Genomic DNA, 16,009 nt, shown 5'->3' with positions numbered 1-16,009 from the left:
TACAATGCCAAAGTAGGAAAAAGAAACCACATTTCTGTATTTAATGGTATTTGCAGCAGGTGTTGGCTAAACAGCTGAACTGCCAAAGTTAGATTTCACAGTCTCTTTGCTGCCACAGAGAGCTCTGAACATCTAAACCACCTTCCTTACACGCATGCTGGGGACTTGTCCTCAAAGCTGTGCTAAAGCTTGCCTTTCCCAAAGCAGCTAATGCTACTCTGAGAAACTCTAAACATTGACAAATCTGCCTTTTTTTTTCCAGTAACTGTTTCAGACATCATCACTCTCACTGTTAGGGAGCTGCATCTCATTTCAAGATCCATTTCGAGTCAGGACCTGAGTATTGCTGCTCATTGCAGCTTTGCCTGCACAACTGGAAATCCCTTATGCTGCTCACATGGCCACTGTTAGTGACAGAGATGCTTCCTAATTTCTCCTTTGTTCCTCATGTACCATAAAGAAATATATTTTCCACACTTACTGATCAGATGTCAGAATAAAAACAGTAGCACAAGTGGATAATAAATAGTAAGAATGATACTTTTGTCTACATGTCACAGTCCCTCACTAGATGGGAGAGCTTAGCCATTGCTACTTGAAATTAAAGACTGGAACTGCTTTTATTTTTCTTCCCCTCTTCCACCTGAAAACTAAGTGATGTTTTTTTTCCTACAATCCCTGTGTGTCTGAGGACCTTAACACAGAGTGCTGCAGCAAAGCGCACCCTAAGGAAAGCTTTACCTCTGCACACTTCCTGGTAACTTGCCAGGCAGTGACAGGTTCATCAATAATGATAATGGCTTTCTGTCGAGGCAAACTAGTGCACTAAGCCACACACTTGCTCAACCCTACAAAGGAATCAAAGTAACCAGCATCCTTGTAAGGATAGTGAGACAGAAACATGACTTCTAACAAGAGGAACTGACTAACAAAAGAAATAGAAGGATTAAGCTCCCTTTGCTGAAAAGCAGAAGCAGGTTTTCAATCAGTGAAAACTGTCACCTTGTTATCCACTGAGAAATGAGAACCCAGACCCTGACTTCACCACAGCTGACTGATACAGACTGCAGGCTATAACACAGCAGTTCATCCCTCATTCGTGACAAACGGAGCATATTGCAGCTGCCTCTGCAAATATAATCAATAATGAAAATTTGTATTAAGGTTGCACCCAAAATCCCATTACTGGTTAGGTTTCACATGCTTAAAAAGCCAGTGGCATCCTTGCTAAATTTTCCACATTAAGGACATACTCATATTCATTCTGATGATCCCCCCAGTCATCAAAGTGGTCATAGATCAATCAAAAAGCTCTGCCAAGCCCCTTGGGAACAGGGAAGGCTCATGGTTTATTTGCTCTATATTTCACCTGTATGGGAGGTCCAACCCATCTCACATGTACTTGCATGAGCCACCTTCACTGACACCTCTGGAACACAGCACCTGGGCACACATTTCTGCCTGGGAAATAACACAGAGACATTGAGCAGCTTGAATCTAAAGGGACTGGGTAACAATGTTTTGGTGTGAAATGTGTGTGCATGTAATACAAACCAGGGACAGACAGGACCAGAGATGAAGGAAAACAGAGAAACAGCATTTCAGTGGTACAGCAAGAGAGACAATGCATGGCACAGAGAAACTGAGAGGAAAATGGGAAAAAAAAGGGAAACCAGAGAGCCAAGCAGGAAACAAAGACTCCTCTTTGTGACTTCTTGTGATACAGAGGGGTCAGACAAATGTGGTAAACGGGGAGAGAAAGAGGGATAGAATTTGTGGGAACAGGGAATGAGGTATAGGCAGAGGCAAGACAGACAGAAGGGTGACAGGGCATGGAAGAGGTGTGTGTATGCAGAGAAAAGGAAGGTAAAACACAATAAAACAGGTTTGACATAGAAAAGTTGTCTGGTGTCACATCCCTAAGCTTGCAAGTGAACCATTTTTGGACAGCTGAAACAGGTAAGGTGGAAAAGCAACGTAACTAACTCCAGCTGCTCACATACTCCTGGTTCTGACAAGAAGCTGGAACTTCCTGCTCAAATAAATGTAACATCATCCACACGTACAACTCCATTACACATCACCTAGTCCCAAGAAGGAAAAAATATACCTAATTGTGGTGACCTGCTGAGATCTAAATAAACAAGATACTTATTCTGGATTAGAGGCCTACTTTAAAACACACAGACAGGTGAGCTACAGTCAGGAGTTTGGCACTAAAGGTGAAGGAGGGAATAGCACTACAGCTTGCTTGTTCTGCTCTGCAGCTCCTTAGGAACCTGAGGGAGCCCAGATCTGGTTACCCTAAGACTGCACCTGACCTTGACAAAACAATTCCAGCTTTCATTGTCAAAGGATCAGAGACAGACACTGGGGCTGTCACGAGCTGCACAGCTCACACATGTGCTCTTTATTATGAATATTTTGGTACTTTGTTTCTTCTGGTTGTAAACTAACTGTAAAGCAACAACCTGTTTCACACAAGCACCTAAAAACTTACTGCACTCATGTTTACAACTGCTCCCAGACCTTTCTGGAAATGGCCTAAGGAAAAGCAAAGCATCCATCTTTTTAATAAGTTTGACTGGTGCCCCCAGCTGTCACTTTTGTGCCTGATTAGTGGCAGTAGGCAGGTTTCCATTTATTTCCAAGCAGCTGCCAGAAGAGCTGCAGGCAGAGGTAATCCAGAGACTGCAGAACTCTGCTCCCTGTCAATTTCACACCAGCATTTTACTTTCTTCTATCCCCATTTATTATTAATCTCTATTTATATCCAACTCCAGCTCTTAGTTGGCCTTTGCCAGAGGCTTAACCATTAGAGGTGACTGTGAGGAAGGTGTGGAAAGAAGGAACAGCCATAAATCAGGCTTTTACCACTCCATGGAATTCTAGCAAGGTGAGAAACGTGCAAAGCTTGGGCAATTTAGGAAAGCAAGACCCTGTACAGGAGATCAGACCAGAACAAGTCTCCTTTATTCTTAGTGCTAACTATGTAAAGGAAACATCCATTTCACAGAACTCTCGTCCCAATCATGCTCAGTTCCTACTTTTTACACAGCTTTATATCCCTTCTAAATTTCTATCCGTTCTAAATCAGAGGATGTTCTTACATTCCATGTTTTCTGAATCCACTAAGTCCTCAGGCTCAGTAGGACCATGTCACAAATGTTCCAAATAAGCACTATATAAAAACACACTTTTTCCATCAGTTTTCAATGAATTGCCTTTTAATTTAATATAAAAAACAAGACCACAATCAATTATGAAAAGATAAACAGGAGAACCTGATTTACTTTGCCCTCTCCAAAGTAAACAATTTTAATTTAAGCAGCAGAACTAACACCAGTTGTTTTCTACTAATGATTTTGTTTTAAGGCTTCAAATCTTTTTTCATATCTTGCCTATTGCTTTTATCCCTTTTGGATAAGGATGAACAGTGTGCTCTAGGTGAAACAAGACTCCATTCATTTAATGAAGGCATTCCATTATTTTCCAGACCACTCTTTACCCATCATTATGTTTTGCTCACTTCTTTTGGTCACTTTACTGTACATGAGAGGTCCACTCAATGTCATCTTTCCTTTAGAGGTAAAATGAATGCAAATCATTGCAAAGACTGTCCATAAGTTTTACAAATTGAGACAAGGATGTCACATACATGTGCTGTGTATGATGAAGTTTCCCACAGCAGTGAGAGGCATTCAACTTATTGCACACTTTCCCCAGATGTTCCCATAGATCCAGATGGTTTGCAATCCTAAGCAATACTCTAGGATCCCAATTAGGTTTTTGAAAAAGGTTTTCCAAAACCTTTCCAAGTCTTTTCCAACAACAGAAGCGTCAGCAGGCTAGCCAGCTGTAATATCATTTTACTCTGCTTGACAGAAGCATTACTGTCTTTGAGCATCCAGTGGGAACGGGAATGTCTTTAGGAACTCAGAGAAGTTGTCTTCCACTTCTCCAGTGCTCAGTCATAATGAAGGCTCTTCAGTGTTCCTCCTCCAAACCTCTTCCTTTCAGAGAAGCCAGGAATCTAGAGGCAGGGAAGACAAGTTGTCATGTCAGAATCAGCAGGAGCTCCCTCTAGCCCACACTGTTACCAAGCCAACTGCAGCAATTCCACCTCTGCCATCTCCAGAATCAGGGCCACAGTGCTTCAGCTGACTGCTAGAGGAGCAGCTCTAATTAAACACTGTACAGCTCCACTATGGCTCATCTGTTCTGTGGGGCTCCTTAAGACTTTTTGGCAAGGGAAATTGAAAGCCTCAATCCTAACACAGGACAGATGTCAATCTGTCATCTGTTAATGACAGATTTCAAAGACAGATTTCAAAGCAGATTCAAGTGCATACAAAAATTTCCCCTCCATTCATTTTTAAAACTATAAAACAATATAAACCAAGCCCTTTCAAAGAGCTGTTGAGGCTTTATGCCTTCAAACCTGGGCAGCAGCATTTCAGTGGCAGTTCTATCAATGACTGAAAGCTTAAAGAAAATCATTGGGACAGAAATGGCTGCAACAATACAAGGGATTAGCACTCCTGCTTTTGCAGCCCATCTGCAGACACTGCTTACACAGTGACAATGGACGTTTACAAAGAAAATCTACTTGAAACCATCAGAAGCTTCTCTGGCCTTAACAGCATTTCAGACAGATTTTCAATCCAATGCACCTGTGAATCCCTGAAAGAAAGTGATGTGCTGCTTTCTAATGCTGCTTATCTGCCCTATTGGCATCATAAAACTATTTGATTACAGGCCAGAGTAACTTTTACCTTACTCACTACAAACAAGCAGGAACAGCAGACCCTGTAGACACACCCTCCCAAAGCAATTCCACACATTCATAGGAAATACAGTCTATTAAAATGGAACGAATCAACCAAGCCCTACAAATCATGCCAGAAGAACATGGGCATGTATGGATGGTGGGGACAAAAACATAATCTACAATTCACAGCAGATTGCTCAGGTTACACACTTCACTGGTAAGCTGAGAGCTGAAGAGCTTTCCCAAAATAAAAGTCCACTAAAAACTCCACAGATTAAATTTACTTGGGGTTTTCAGGCCCAAAACTCAAATATGCAAGATATTCACTAAGGTACTGGTTTATTCCTCTCTGAAAAGCAATCATCTCTAAGAATAAAATCAGGCAGATTTTGTACAAAGGTTCACCTCATGAAAACTGCTTCAGGAATTTAAAGAGGAAAAATGCAATCATTATAACTAAAAAGTACCTGAACATTATAGGTAAACAGTTATCTGCTTTAGCATTTTTTACATCAAAGTCATTAATTAAGAGGAACAATTATTTATTTATCACATATCTGATTGAAGCCATAGCTATGAACAATTTGAAACTTATCATTCTTTTCATCCTGAAGAAGTTTAAACCAGAAATACCTCAAAACATGAATAATTGTAGTAACCTATTGTAGAAAACCCACAAACACATTGGTAAGAGTCACATTAAGTAGATAACTTCAAATGGTAACATTAAGAGGTTGCATTGAAGTCTCCATTTCCAATTTGGCTTTTGCCTCTTTAAATATGATTGTTTGCTGTTTAAGATTTGTTTTGAGCTTTTGAGCTCCTGTCAGGGAAGCAGACAGTCATCAGCAGGCTGCAGGCTTTGGCACACAGCCAAAAGGAATGTATAGTTAATCCCTGGCTAGCCACTAAATAGGATCAAATGATAAAAATAAAAATCTTACATCATGCATCAGAGACAACCAGCACAAAAGCAGGTTTCTGCATTACGATATTATTCCCATGAAAGAGAAACTTCCTTTCACTAGAATGTGGGGAGGAGAGGGGAATAAAAAAGGCATCATGCAGAACTAAAAGAGGCAAAAGCAAATTTATTTTCAAAAGGCACTACAGCAGCACTCAAAGAGAGGAAGCATTTTGTAATCTGTGACTATTTCCCCCCTACATCCCAGGGGCTTTCAGCACGGCTACCTCTAACAATGTACAGGTGTGACTGTACTCCAGAGATGCTTTTCATGGTAATTTGCAACAGCTTTACATAAGGGTAAATGCAACTTCACTACTCCCAGCATGGCAGACTGCACGTGGGGAGGTGGGGGGCACAAAAGCTGAAGCGGCCTGCCCAAACTAGAAGTCATTTTGCTAGTACTTCCCCATCTGGCTGAAAACAGTGAATTCAGTCCTTTAGGAATGAATTACAAGCTGATATCATACTGCCATTTTCCTTGTGGCTCCACTGAGTCTCTGGAAACTACCTGTATTAAACATAAAATCTTGTTCCAGCTGTACAAAAAACCCCCTTTTATTGACCTTCAGGATAGCATCTCTGGCCTTAATCTGCAACCAAACAGCCTGAAGCTGACAGAGCTGAAAGAAATCATATTTGCCCATTTTACCTCACTCTTCCAACTTCTACTATGTTAGCATACTTAATTATTTCACTGCCAATCACTTTACAGACAAATACTTCAGCTGACAAAAGTCAGCCATTCTTCTGTCTAGCGTTAACAGCTGTGCTCCCACAGATACAAGAATGAAATTACCAGCACAGATTGCCATTTAGGTTGCATGAAGTTGTGTTTTAAAGAGAACTATGTCAGCAGTTCACATTACACGGGGAGAAATGAAACAAAAGAGGAGGAAAAGTGACAAACCTGATTGCCATCTCTCAAGATGTATCTCTTCTCTATGACCTGGGAACAACAGAGAATGATCTCAGCTTGCACAGCACATCCATAACCTCAGATTGCAACCTACCTTCACACATGAGCACTGAAACTCAGGGCTAACTGGGACAAGGTCTGACCCCACATCTCTGCTCCAGGCCTACTGCTTTAGTGCAGTGCTCTAGCACACACAGCAGTGGCCACCTACAGCCATTCTTAGACAAGCTGTCTAAGCTGTCTAATCATCCTCAACTTCAACACAGCCCTCCTGGGTAATGGAGGTGATGGTTTGTGTGTCTTCTGCTTCAGACTCAGTTACTCCCATTCCCTCTGCAGGGATAATGGCTCCTACCACTGCACAGTAGCCCCACCATGCTATTTTGCCCAGAGGATGCTTAAAACAGAGCATTCCTTCTTTCATTTGCACAGTGGACCTTAATGGCCTCTTTTTCAGGAAGGGAGACTAATATTCTTAATTAATTTTTTAATTCCTAAAGCTTGCTTTAATTAGGTTCAACAGAGCTAACCAGTCTTGTATCTCCCCACACTACTACCTCAGAATGCTGCAACCCCTCTGATCTGCCAGACAACTTCAAAAACATAAGTAGAGTGTCTTTGCACATTTGTGAGGTCTTTTTCAATGCTCTGTGCAGATCAGGAACTAAATCTTCAAGCAGATCAGCTATCTCCAAAAGCAGATCAATCTTTGCCTTCCCCACACCTGGCTTGAACCAACTCAGAGAGTGAACATGAAAGGAGCAGCTTAAACTGTTGTTCATGCTCAAATCCCAACATTTGATGCACAGGACAATAAAACATCATTTCATTGACTTACCTTATCAAAAAACCTGCTTAGTTTGACAGCATTGGATGAACCTGCAGCCAGATAACGAGGATTGGTGCAGTCCTAGAACACCCAAAAGACAACAACAAACCAAGCTCAAGGAAATCAGTGCAAAGAAGCCAAACACAAGGAAATGGAACATACCCTTTCCCTGACACACACCATCAGCAAGAGAAAACAATGGATCTGCTGATTTCTGCTCCACAGTCGCTTCAGAGAAAAGACCAACTGCAGAATTCCAAGCAACCCCCCATATGCTCCACATCTTCCTGCCACCACCAGCTGTGCAGTCAGGCAGGGATTTGTACAGGCTACACCTGAGATTGGGAGTGTGTTTACAAGCATTCACACAGCAGGTGTATATTTTTATACCCATAGATCTATATAAAGTTATCTTCATGTTTAATTCAAAGACAGTCTATGTCAGAGCTATGAACAAGAAAAAGAAAATTTAACTCCCAGCCAACAATTCAAAGCTTAAGAGACCTTACCTAATACCCCTTACATCTCCCTATAGTGAAACAAAGATATCTGTTTCATCAAGCAAGGGGCAGAGCCAACAGAAATGTGAATGACTGGCACTACTGGAAAAATCTCCAAAAGCCAAATTTTTGTTACATCTTTACTTACTAAAAATTGGACTCACTCCTATACAAAAGAAAAACAACAAAGATGACAAGGATACAAACCAAATTTATCTCTTCAGCATTGAAATCCTCAGCCAAGAATGCTGTTCTGGTCAAAACTTCATTCCTCTTAGTTTCTGGGATCTGATCCAGTTTAGTTCCTATTACCAGCAGTGGGATCTGGTTATCACCAAACTGTTCACGGTCATAGTCGCTGATGAGGGAAACAAAGACAATCCTGAATGAGGCAATAGCCATGTAAGTAGGCACAAGCACAACATCACCTCCCCTGTGCCTCTCAAAAACCAGTAATTTAGTTATTAACATTTATCTAAGTTAAAATGGTTAAAATGTGCAATACCTTTAAACTAAGGAAGGGCTTCTGCATCTAAATCACTACATAGGAATCCAAGCTTCAATCACTCTCCTTAGCTAGGATAATCACTTGTCTGTAATTTTTTACCTAAACCAAGCTTTATAGCAAGCACCAACAGCAAGAACTTGAGAAAGAATTGCTGGTGGCTGAACATCTGTCCTTGACAGAAGTTAAACTTCTGAAAATTAAAACAATTGTGAAGAACCTGTCTGTGAAGACACCGGAGAATTTTGCAGTTTATACAATGCAAATCCTCTTTCCCATTTCCTACATTTCTACAGAACTGTTCTGCGTACCAGAACAGACAGATAAACAATTGATATTTTTCCTCACAAAAAGCCACTCCTCACTATTGCCTTCCTGCTCACATGTGAGGTTTAGCAATGATTTTAAAACCTCCTTGACTAAATGGATGACAGGAGCAAAAAGGTGCAGGAGGAAATCCTTGACAAGGTGTTGGAGAGCTAATTATGAACATGCTGTTTAAGCAGAGTTTTCTAAGCTCTTTTAACCACGCTCCTAAAATTACTCCCCCATCACCCAAACCAAAAATGAACCTCCTCAGTCTTGGTGCATGGTCCTGTTTGCCCAGACACATTATCCCATGACATTTCCTGTACAATGGCATCTCTCAGTGCAGACAGAGAAATCTTGTAACTGGGACTGGACCCACTCTCACAGAGGCCTCAGAAAAATAAAGGATGCATAAACATGTTTTCCCTTAAAGCAAGGTCTCTGCCACCCAGTTTGGGAATCTGCTGTCAGAACTGCCTGATATTGCCTGGCAGTATAAAAGAAAAAGAACAATCAACAGACAACCTTCTTTGATATTCCCCATTTCTTTCTTTCTTTCTTTCTTCAAAGTCTAACCACATGTACTTTCCTGTGGAGACCAAGCACCCTTAGAGAGGAACAAAAACTTGTGCAACTGCTTGCAATCACGATGTCTGAGCTCTGCATGTTTGTTTTTCACTCACCCATTTGTCACGAGAACTCCTGTTGGAGCAACATCTCTGTTGAGTGCTTCCAAAGACCAGCGATACAAATTCTGGGATGATTTCTTGTTGGTCAAGTCATGCACTAAAATTATCCCTGGAGTGAAAGACAAGACAGCAAGATGCCATTTAAAGATACATATTCTCCTCCTTATCTTACCAAAATGACACCCACAGGTTCCCAGATATCTGAGAATGAAGGGATGTATAAGCAGTTCAGTTACAGTGAATAAGTAAGGCTAAAAAATATCAGGATGCAACAGGTTTTTTAAAGCTGCTTATCAAGAATTGGCTAAGAGCTAAGAGAAAAATCACATGAAAGCAGGAAACAAACAACCATCTCAGGCTTTAATCTGCAAAAGGCTTGCAGGCATTCACTGATTCTGTCTACTTCTCATGATACTGAAATTCTATATTACTGCAGCAGAAAATTCAGCCTTTCTCTGGTAAACATAATTATCTTTTATCCCACCATCTATAAAGTCTGAAGGGTTTTTCTTTGTTTCAAAAGAGTTCAGAGAGAACTATAGCTTTCCTCCATTTCCAAGAATTAAGGCTACATATTTGGAGAGGTATCCAAAGGGAAAACTGACACCAACAAAATTTCATAGTCCATTAAATGGCCGGTAAAAGCATGAATAAATAAGACTTATTGTACTTAAGATTAAGTTTCTAGCATTTTTCATTACCATGAGCCTTCAAAATGTAAATTCTGAGACAGAGTCAAGCTTCCTAGCTGTGCTATTAACAGACACCCACTTCTGATAACCACAGTTCCTAACTCAATTACCAACTCCTGCTAGCAAATTTCTTCTATTTATTCACACCTTCTGCAATATGTGGAATGTTCCCACTTCCTCCAGACTTCAAACTACCATCAATTCAAGGACAAAATGGAATGATATCCCTTATCTGCATTAGGATTCATTCTCAAAACACTTCACAGCCTACAGGTGGAAAAAACTCACTAATTTAGTCTTTCACCATAACTTCCAGAGGTGCCACCCACTGCCATGAACAAACCACATTTCCACAAACATTTTCCACTGCCCCACATGACTGTGCACAGACTCTCCCATGAGAGTTCCCAGCGATCACAGCTGTAGCCCTATTTCAAAGCATTTATCTCAGTAACACTATAAAAAGGCAACTCTGCTGCATGACCACCCCCAGTGTAGAGAGAAAATGCCTGATACAACATAACTTGGCCTACAGCAACAGATCCAGAGGCAGTGCTGCACAGCCAGTGAGAAACACTCTCCACCTCCACACTCTCCCTCAGTTATATCTTTGATTGGTCAGTTTCCTTATCTGCTCCACCTAAAACCTGCACAGTTAGCTGCACCAGCAGGAAAAGGCTGTCAACATCCAAAAAGAGCAGGCAGGACTCAAAGAAATGCTCCTCCCACAACAAGGTGCGCAAGCCAAATCCTCACTGCCCAGTCACTGTCCTCAGCTATCACAGTCCCCACACCAGGTGGAGAGTCAGCAAAGAGGAAGATCTGTGGATAATCCAAAACCAAAGTGTACCAGACTGGTCAGCAACCCAGCAGCCTGCTCAGCTGCTGCCACAACCAAACACTGACTGGCTTTCAGACCACTACAAGCCCAGAAAGCACAAGCAGTCAGGCAGAAGGAATGCATTCATCTTCTCGTCTTAAATCAGGTCAAGCAGAGGCAATTTGTGAGACAAGCTCTAATGGAGAAATTAATCTAATGAAAGAAACAAGACCCAAGGTTAACTACCAAAGTCAACGCTCTTCATATGCAAGCTGTCTAATTAGTATCTTTTGGGTAGGGGAGATAAATAACTCTATTTTAATGTCATCAATTATAACTCAGATGCACAAGTCCAAGACTTCATTTCCTAATGGGCTGTTCTAAGGTATTTCCAAGTCTGACCCACACTCCTTGGCACACTGTAGATTTGGTATTAAAAAGAAATCAATTTTTTTTTCATATACCAAAGAGGCTTGCTTTGAGGGCACAACTCAACTCAATTCTCATACACAGAAATCTGGTTAACACTATAAGCAAGAGGTACCTAACATACCTGAGAAAAGAGGAAGAAATAACTAGTTAGTCACAGGCCAAAAATGTTTATTGTGTGGCTTAACATGTTACTGAAAAGTCTTCAACTGAGTGGGAATAAGCAAAGAGAATCAAACAGAACACTTCAGCCAGATTTTCAGAAGCAGTTCTTAGTCTGATACACCTCTATTTTTAGTGAGCTATCCTGGGATGACAAAAAGTAACAACTGAAGTACTGTACTGTTATGTTTATAATCTCTGATTTACTCTTGTTAGAGACACAGATGAACTACTAGGCCTTTAAGACAATATCTCAACAGAAGGCACAAAATGCTACTTCCTACATACGCAGCAAGTTGCAAGATTCAACTCTTAAAAATAAGTTGGTAAGCTAAATGAGCAGGGGCAAGATGGTTATCAGCATATGGCAATTTTATGGCACACAGTTCAAATTTGCCAGGGTAGGATGTAACTATCAAAGTTCATAAAAACTGAAACAATCATTTTTCTGCTGTAAGCTTTACAACCGAACAGACAAGAAAATATAAATAATAAAAAATCTCTCAAAAAAATAGAAACCATATTTCTGCAGTATATCAGACCCAGAAAGGTGAAGGTCTGATACACCTTCACTGCACCTTCAAAGCCTCCCTGCTGTGCCAGCTGCACAAGGCTGAAGGGAAAGGCTGATAGGGCTCATCTGCACAGGTTTGCCTGAAATATCTGCTGTTCACAACTGAATCCATAAAATTCTGCCTACAAATAATATAATTTTTCCTGTATAAATCAGAAAGGAGAACAATGTAGCCCTCAGGCAGGCTGCCTGGAACTCTGCCCCAGGACCAAGGGACAGCTCCTTACAGAAACAGTATTAAAACCATATTTACACCAAGCAGACTTACCATTCAGCAAATTATAGAACACTGCTCGTGTGCTTTTCACACTGGTGGCACTGCCCACAGAACCTCCAACATCCCACAGCTCAATGTAATAGGTCTTCTCTTCTGGAGTTCCTTCTTTGTAGTCATGGATCTGATGAAAAATTCACATCACACATAACCACAGCACCCTGTCACAGGAGTTAATCCCCATGGCACAGCTGGAAGGATTATTGTACTTGGATAGAAATTTGGAAATTCTCATGCTGACACTGTTTCAAACCTCTCAAGTGGAAGAGAGATGGAATGAGTCAAGCAGCAGCCACTGGACACCACAGAGATGGAGATCACCATCTCATGTGAGAGGGAGCCTGGCGAGTGAACAGGGAGCATCTCAGTGTTAACAAACCCAACATCTCATTATGTGCTCAGACACAGTGTTTTGCTAAAGCAAATGGAAAAATTAAGGTCTTGACTTCTTACAGTTGTTAAAACCAGCATGGCAGCACTGCAAGAATATTAACACAGATGACAGACCTGGATTCCAACTAACCACATCTTTTTCCTACCAAACTCTGACATCTCAACTGAATTAGTCAACAACTTCTGCCCCCAGATCTGCTGAGTAGTTTTGCCCACAATCAAACAGGACTGCCATGTTCCTCTCCTCAGATTTTGAAAATACATTTCTAACCTAGGGCAATGCATTTCAAGGAGAATGCAGCAAAGAGTGTTGAAGGAAAAAGCATTTATCAATGTCCCATGAGTGCTGCAGGCTGGGCCAAAGAACTGTTGGAGGAGCATCCTCATTCTTCCCACAGAAGGTCCTGCAGCAAGCAGTCAGGAGGAGCAGCAACTCCATGGTCACAACTGTCACCAAAAACCAGGATATAAACTCTCTAACCCAGTTAGGTTAGAAAATCATCACTACTTTATTCAGCAGTGAGGTGCATGAGTAGCACTTCACCAAATGTGTACATCAGTCACCAAAACTTACAGTTGTTTATACATTTTGGCAAACGAAGGAATTAGTGCTCACTGGCTTACAAGTGACACAGTTCTCTTCATTAATTAGTATTCAATCTTCTATTGGTTATTGATTTCTCACTTCTCATGCTAACTAGCCCACTTTTTCAGCCTTTTTTATTATCTTTTTCCCAGGTAGGGAGAGTCATATTAATTGTCTGTTAGTTTCTTCTTTAACTCTGCTTTCTCTAACATGTCTTTGTGGTTTATAAATTCTGCCTTCCTGGTGTCCAAGTCTCAACACTAAATTTCTCCTGTCAATTTCCTCAGTTGGGTCTAAGAGCACTGAAGCATGCCAGGCCCTAAATTTTAATTTGTTTTTCAAAAATATGAGCATCACCCAGAGCTTTCCTCTAGAGTGTTCCCACTAGTTAAATGAGTAAACTGGTTTTCCCCACTGTGTTTGGCTGAAAAATATGAGCATCACCCAGAGCTTTCCTCTAGAGTGTTCCCACTAGTTAAATGAGTGAACTGGTTTTCCCCACTGTGTTTGGCTGACAATTTGGCTGTTCCTTGCCTATTTCGCAATGAGCTGGCCGTACTGTGACACGCCAGTGGCCACTGCAGCAGGGAGCAGCGCTACGAGTGACAAATGTCTTGTCTGACAGTGACAACCCTGGAAGGTCAAAACTTGCTTACACAAGTGCTTGGCTCACGTTTGACGCTGCTTGCATCGGAAGATCAAGCCCTCAGCGAAACACATGATCAAAGTACACCTCTTTCTGGGGCGGTAAGTCATTGAAATAAAAAGTCAAGGCCCTTCCCTTACACAGCTCAGGGCCACCAAGAGGCCGTGCATGTCACCTACTCGCACATCCACGGAGCAGCCCACAGTCCATGACGGGTTTCCCAGCACCTGGTTGTGGCACAAGAGGTGAACGAGGGACGACTTCCCGACACCTGCAAGCGCACAGAGAGAGAACAACTCCTGGGAGGCGGCGCCAGGGTTACAGGTGGCGAGGCCGAGAGCAGCACGGAGTGAGCGCGGGCGGTGCCGGCCCCTCAGCGGGTAACGGGGACGGAGGCGAGGAGCAGATCACCAGGGAGTGGCCACAGGGCACACGGCCAGGGGACACAGACTCACCGGAGTCGCCCAGCACCAGCACCTTGACCCTGTCCAGAGCCGCCATCTTTACCCTGCTTAGCAACAACGCCCGGCCACCGGCCCGCCCGCCAATCGCGACGCGCGTTCTTGCTGCTCCTCTCAACCCATTGGCTGCCTGCTCGAGCGGCCAAAGCGTTCTCACTCTTGATTGGCTTATCCCCGGCGGGGGCGGGAAGGCGCCGTTCCGTACGGGCAGGCGATTGGCTCATTTCCGTGTCGCTCGGCAGGGAGGGGGCGGCGCGGCGCAGGCGCGGGCGGTGCCGGCAGAGGCGCGCGCGGCGGTGACGCGGTGGCGGAGCCGCTGGAAGCGCCGCCCGGAGCCGGGAAGAGCTGGAAGCGGCGCCAGGTCAGTGCCGGCCCCGGGGAGCGCGGTGGTGCCTGCGGAGCCCCTGGCCCGGCCCGCGGGGCCCCTGCTCCCCGCACCTTGTGCCCGTCTGGGCCCCTTCCTCGCCTTGGCTCCTTACCACCGTTTGCCGTTTCTCCTGCGGTGTTTGTTGAGGCTTCTTTGTTTTATTTGATTTTTTTTTTTAAAGAGGTTCTCCTGACCTCCTCTTGCCCTACGGAATCCTACACAGTTCGATGTTTAAATCTCAACACGTGAAATGGGTAGGGAATGGGAAGCTGTGCAGGCGCACAGGGGTTCTCCCCTCTGAGTGCGTTAAAGCTCACTGTGCTGTTTGTGATCTGGAGGGACATGCAGGGCCGTGGGCTTCTGAGGGGGAGCTGACTGGCAAAGCCAGCTCATTCCTGCTTGCCGGGTTTGAGCCAGCCAGCCGGCTGTGGAACCATTCAGTGTTCCAGGTCAGCAAGGTGTGGTTTGTTCGGTGGTGGTTTTTTTTCTTTTTTTTTTTCTTTTGTTACATTATTACATTATTATTATTTCATTTCCTCTGGCCTCAAGAGCGTGCTGGTCCCCGAGAAGCCCGCAAACAGCGCAGCTCATAGTGGCACCGAGCTGCTGTTAAAGGGGTCCAGCTGCAGGCCTGTGCCATTCCAAACGGCTCACAACGAGCAAGGAAGATCAGCATTCTGGAAAGGGTGTTCAGCTAAGGTGCATTTTCTTGAACTCTACGTAGCTAAATATTTTTCATCCAGAAAAGGTGGAGTTTTTTTCTTTCAAGTTTTCCAGTGCAGTGGCATCCTCTTTTACGTGCTGGTTCTGTTGCTCGTCAGAGTTCACCGCCAGCTCACTGAACTGTTGAAAAACATAGCAAAAAGGGGGGAAATAAAAGAAATTATTTTTTTACCTTTAAGCAATCAGTTTGGTGCACGGGCTGGTGTTGTGAGGGCAGAGCCATGTGCCTGGGAAGGAGCACATGCTTTCAGGCCGGAGTGAGGCTTGATGGGAATTGCATTCCTGCCTTTCACTTCCTGTGACATACAGCTCACCTTCTCACAGGATGCTTTAGAGGTTTCTTCTGAACAAGACACTGTGTTAATTAAAGCTTATCTGGTGTCTTAGTTACTTAGT

General features: G+C 43.1%; 2 protein-coding genes across 3 annotated transcripts in view; one reads left to right on the top strand and one right to left on the bottom strand.

Moving 5' to 3' along the window:
- Window positions 1-3,209: 3,209 nt before the first annotated feature.
- On the bottom strand, window positions 3,210-14,630 carry RABL3 (RAB, member of RAS oncogene family like 3). Of its 2 annotated transcripts, none has more exons than XM_071433259.1 (8): window positions 14,518-14,630; window positions 14,203-14,333; window positions 12,432-12,561; window positions 9,481-9,595; window positions 8,191-8,341; window positions 7,493-7,564; window positions 6,646-6,684; window positions 3,210-4,033 (listed from the first exon to the last, which is right to left on the bottom strand). In XM_071433259.1, exons 1-8 carry the CDS (start codon window positions 14,561-14,563, stop codon window positions 3,968-3,970), a joined length of 750 nt encoding a protein of 249 aa, XP_071289360.1. In that variant the 5' UTR covers window positions 14,564-14,630; the 3' UTR covers window positions 3,210-3,967. The 2 variants fall into 2 exon arrangements, with proteins under 2 accessions (XP_071289360.1, XP_071289361.1); XM_071433260.1 differs by having other exon boundaries at window positions 14,242-14,333.
- Window positions 14,631-14,761: 131 nt separating this feature from the next.
- The window catches only part of GTF2E1 (general transcription factor IIE subunit 1), a 50,077-nt gene continuing 48,829 nt past the window's right edge, over window positions 14,762-16,009 (top strand). Inside the window, exon 1 of the mRNA XM_071433258.1 lies at window positions 14,762-14,884. The gene's annotated coding sequence lies outside the window, so the exon portion shown is untranslated. The remainder of the gene's footprint in view (window positions 14,885-16,009) is intronic.

This window comes from Agelaius tricolor, unplaced genomic scaffold (assembly GCF_023055355.1).
Source record: "Agelaius tricolor isolate 1412-34295 unplaced genomic scaffold, bAgeTri1.0.p SCAF_9, whole genome shotgun sequence".
In the NCBI taxonomy this organism is placed as follows: Eukaryota; Metazoa; Chordata; class Aves; order Passeriformes; family Icteridae; genus Agelaius; species Agelaius tricolor.
This window is presented reverse-complemented; position numbering and strand designations above follow the sequence as displayed.

Bases quoted from the DNA above. Each gene is read 5' to 3' on its own strand.
- RABL3 (XM_071433259.1), bottom strand. From the start codon at position 14,563: ATGGCGGCTCTGGACAGGGTCAAGGTGCTGGTGCTGGGCGACTCCG. The intron at 6,685-7,492 runs GTAAGTCAATGA...TGTTGTTCCCAG, and splicing joins TAAGCAGGTTTTTTGATAAG to GTCATAGAGAAGAGATACAT. The intron at 4,034-6,645 runs GTTTGTCACTTT...CCCTGCCTCTAG, and splicing joins TCTTGAGAGATGGCAATCAG to ATTCCTGGCTTCTCTGAAAG.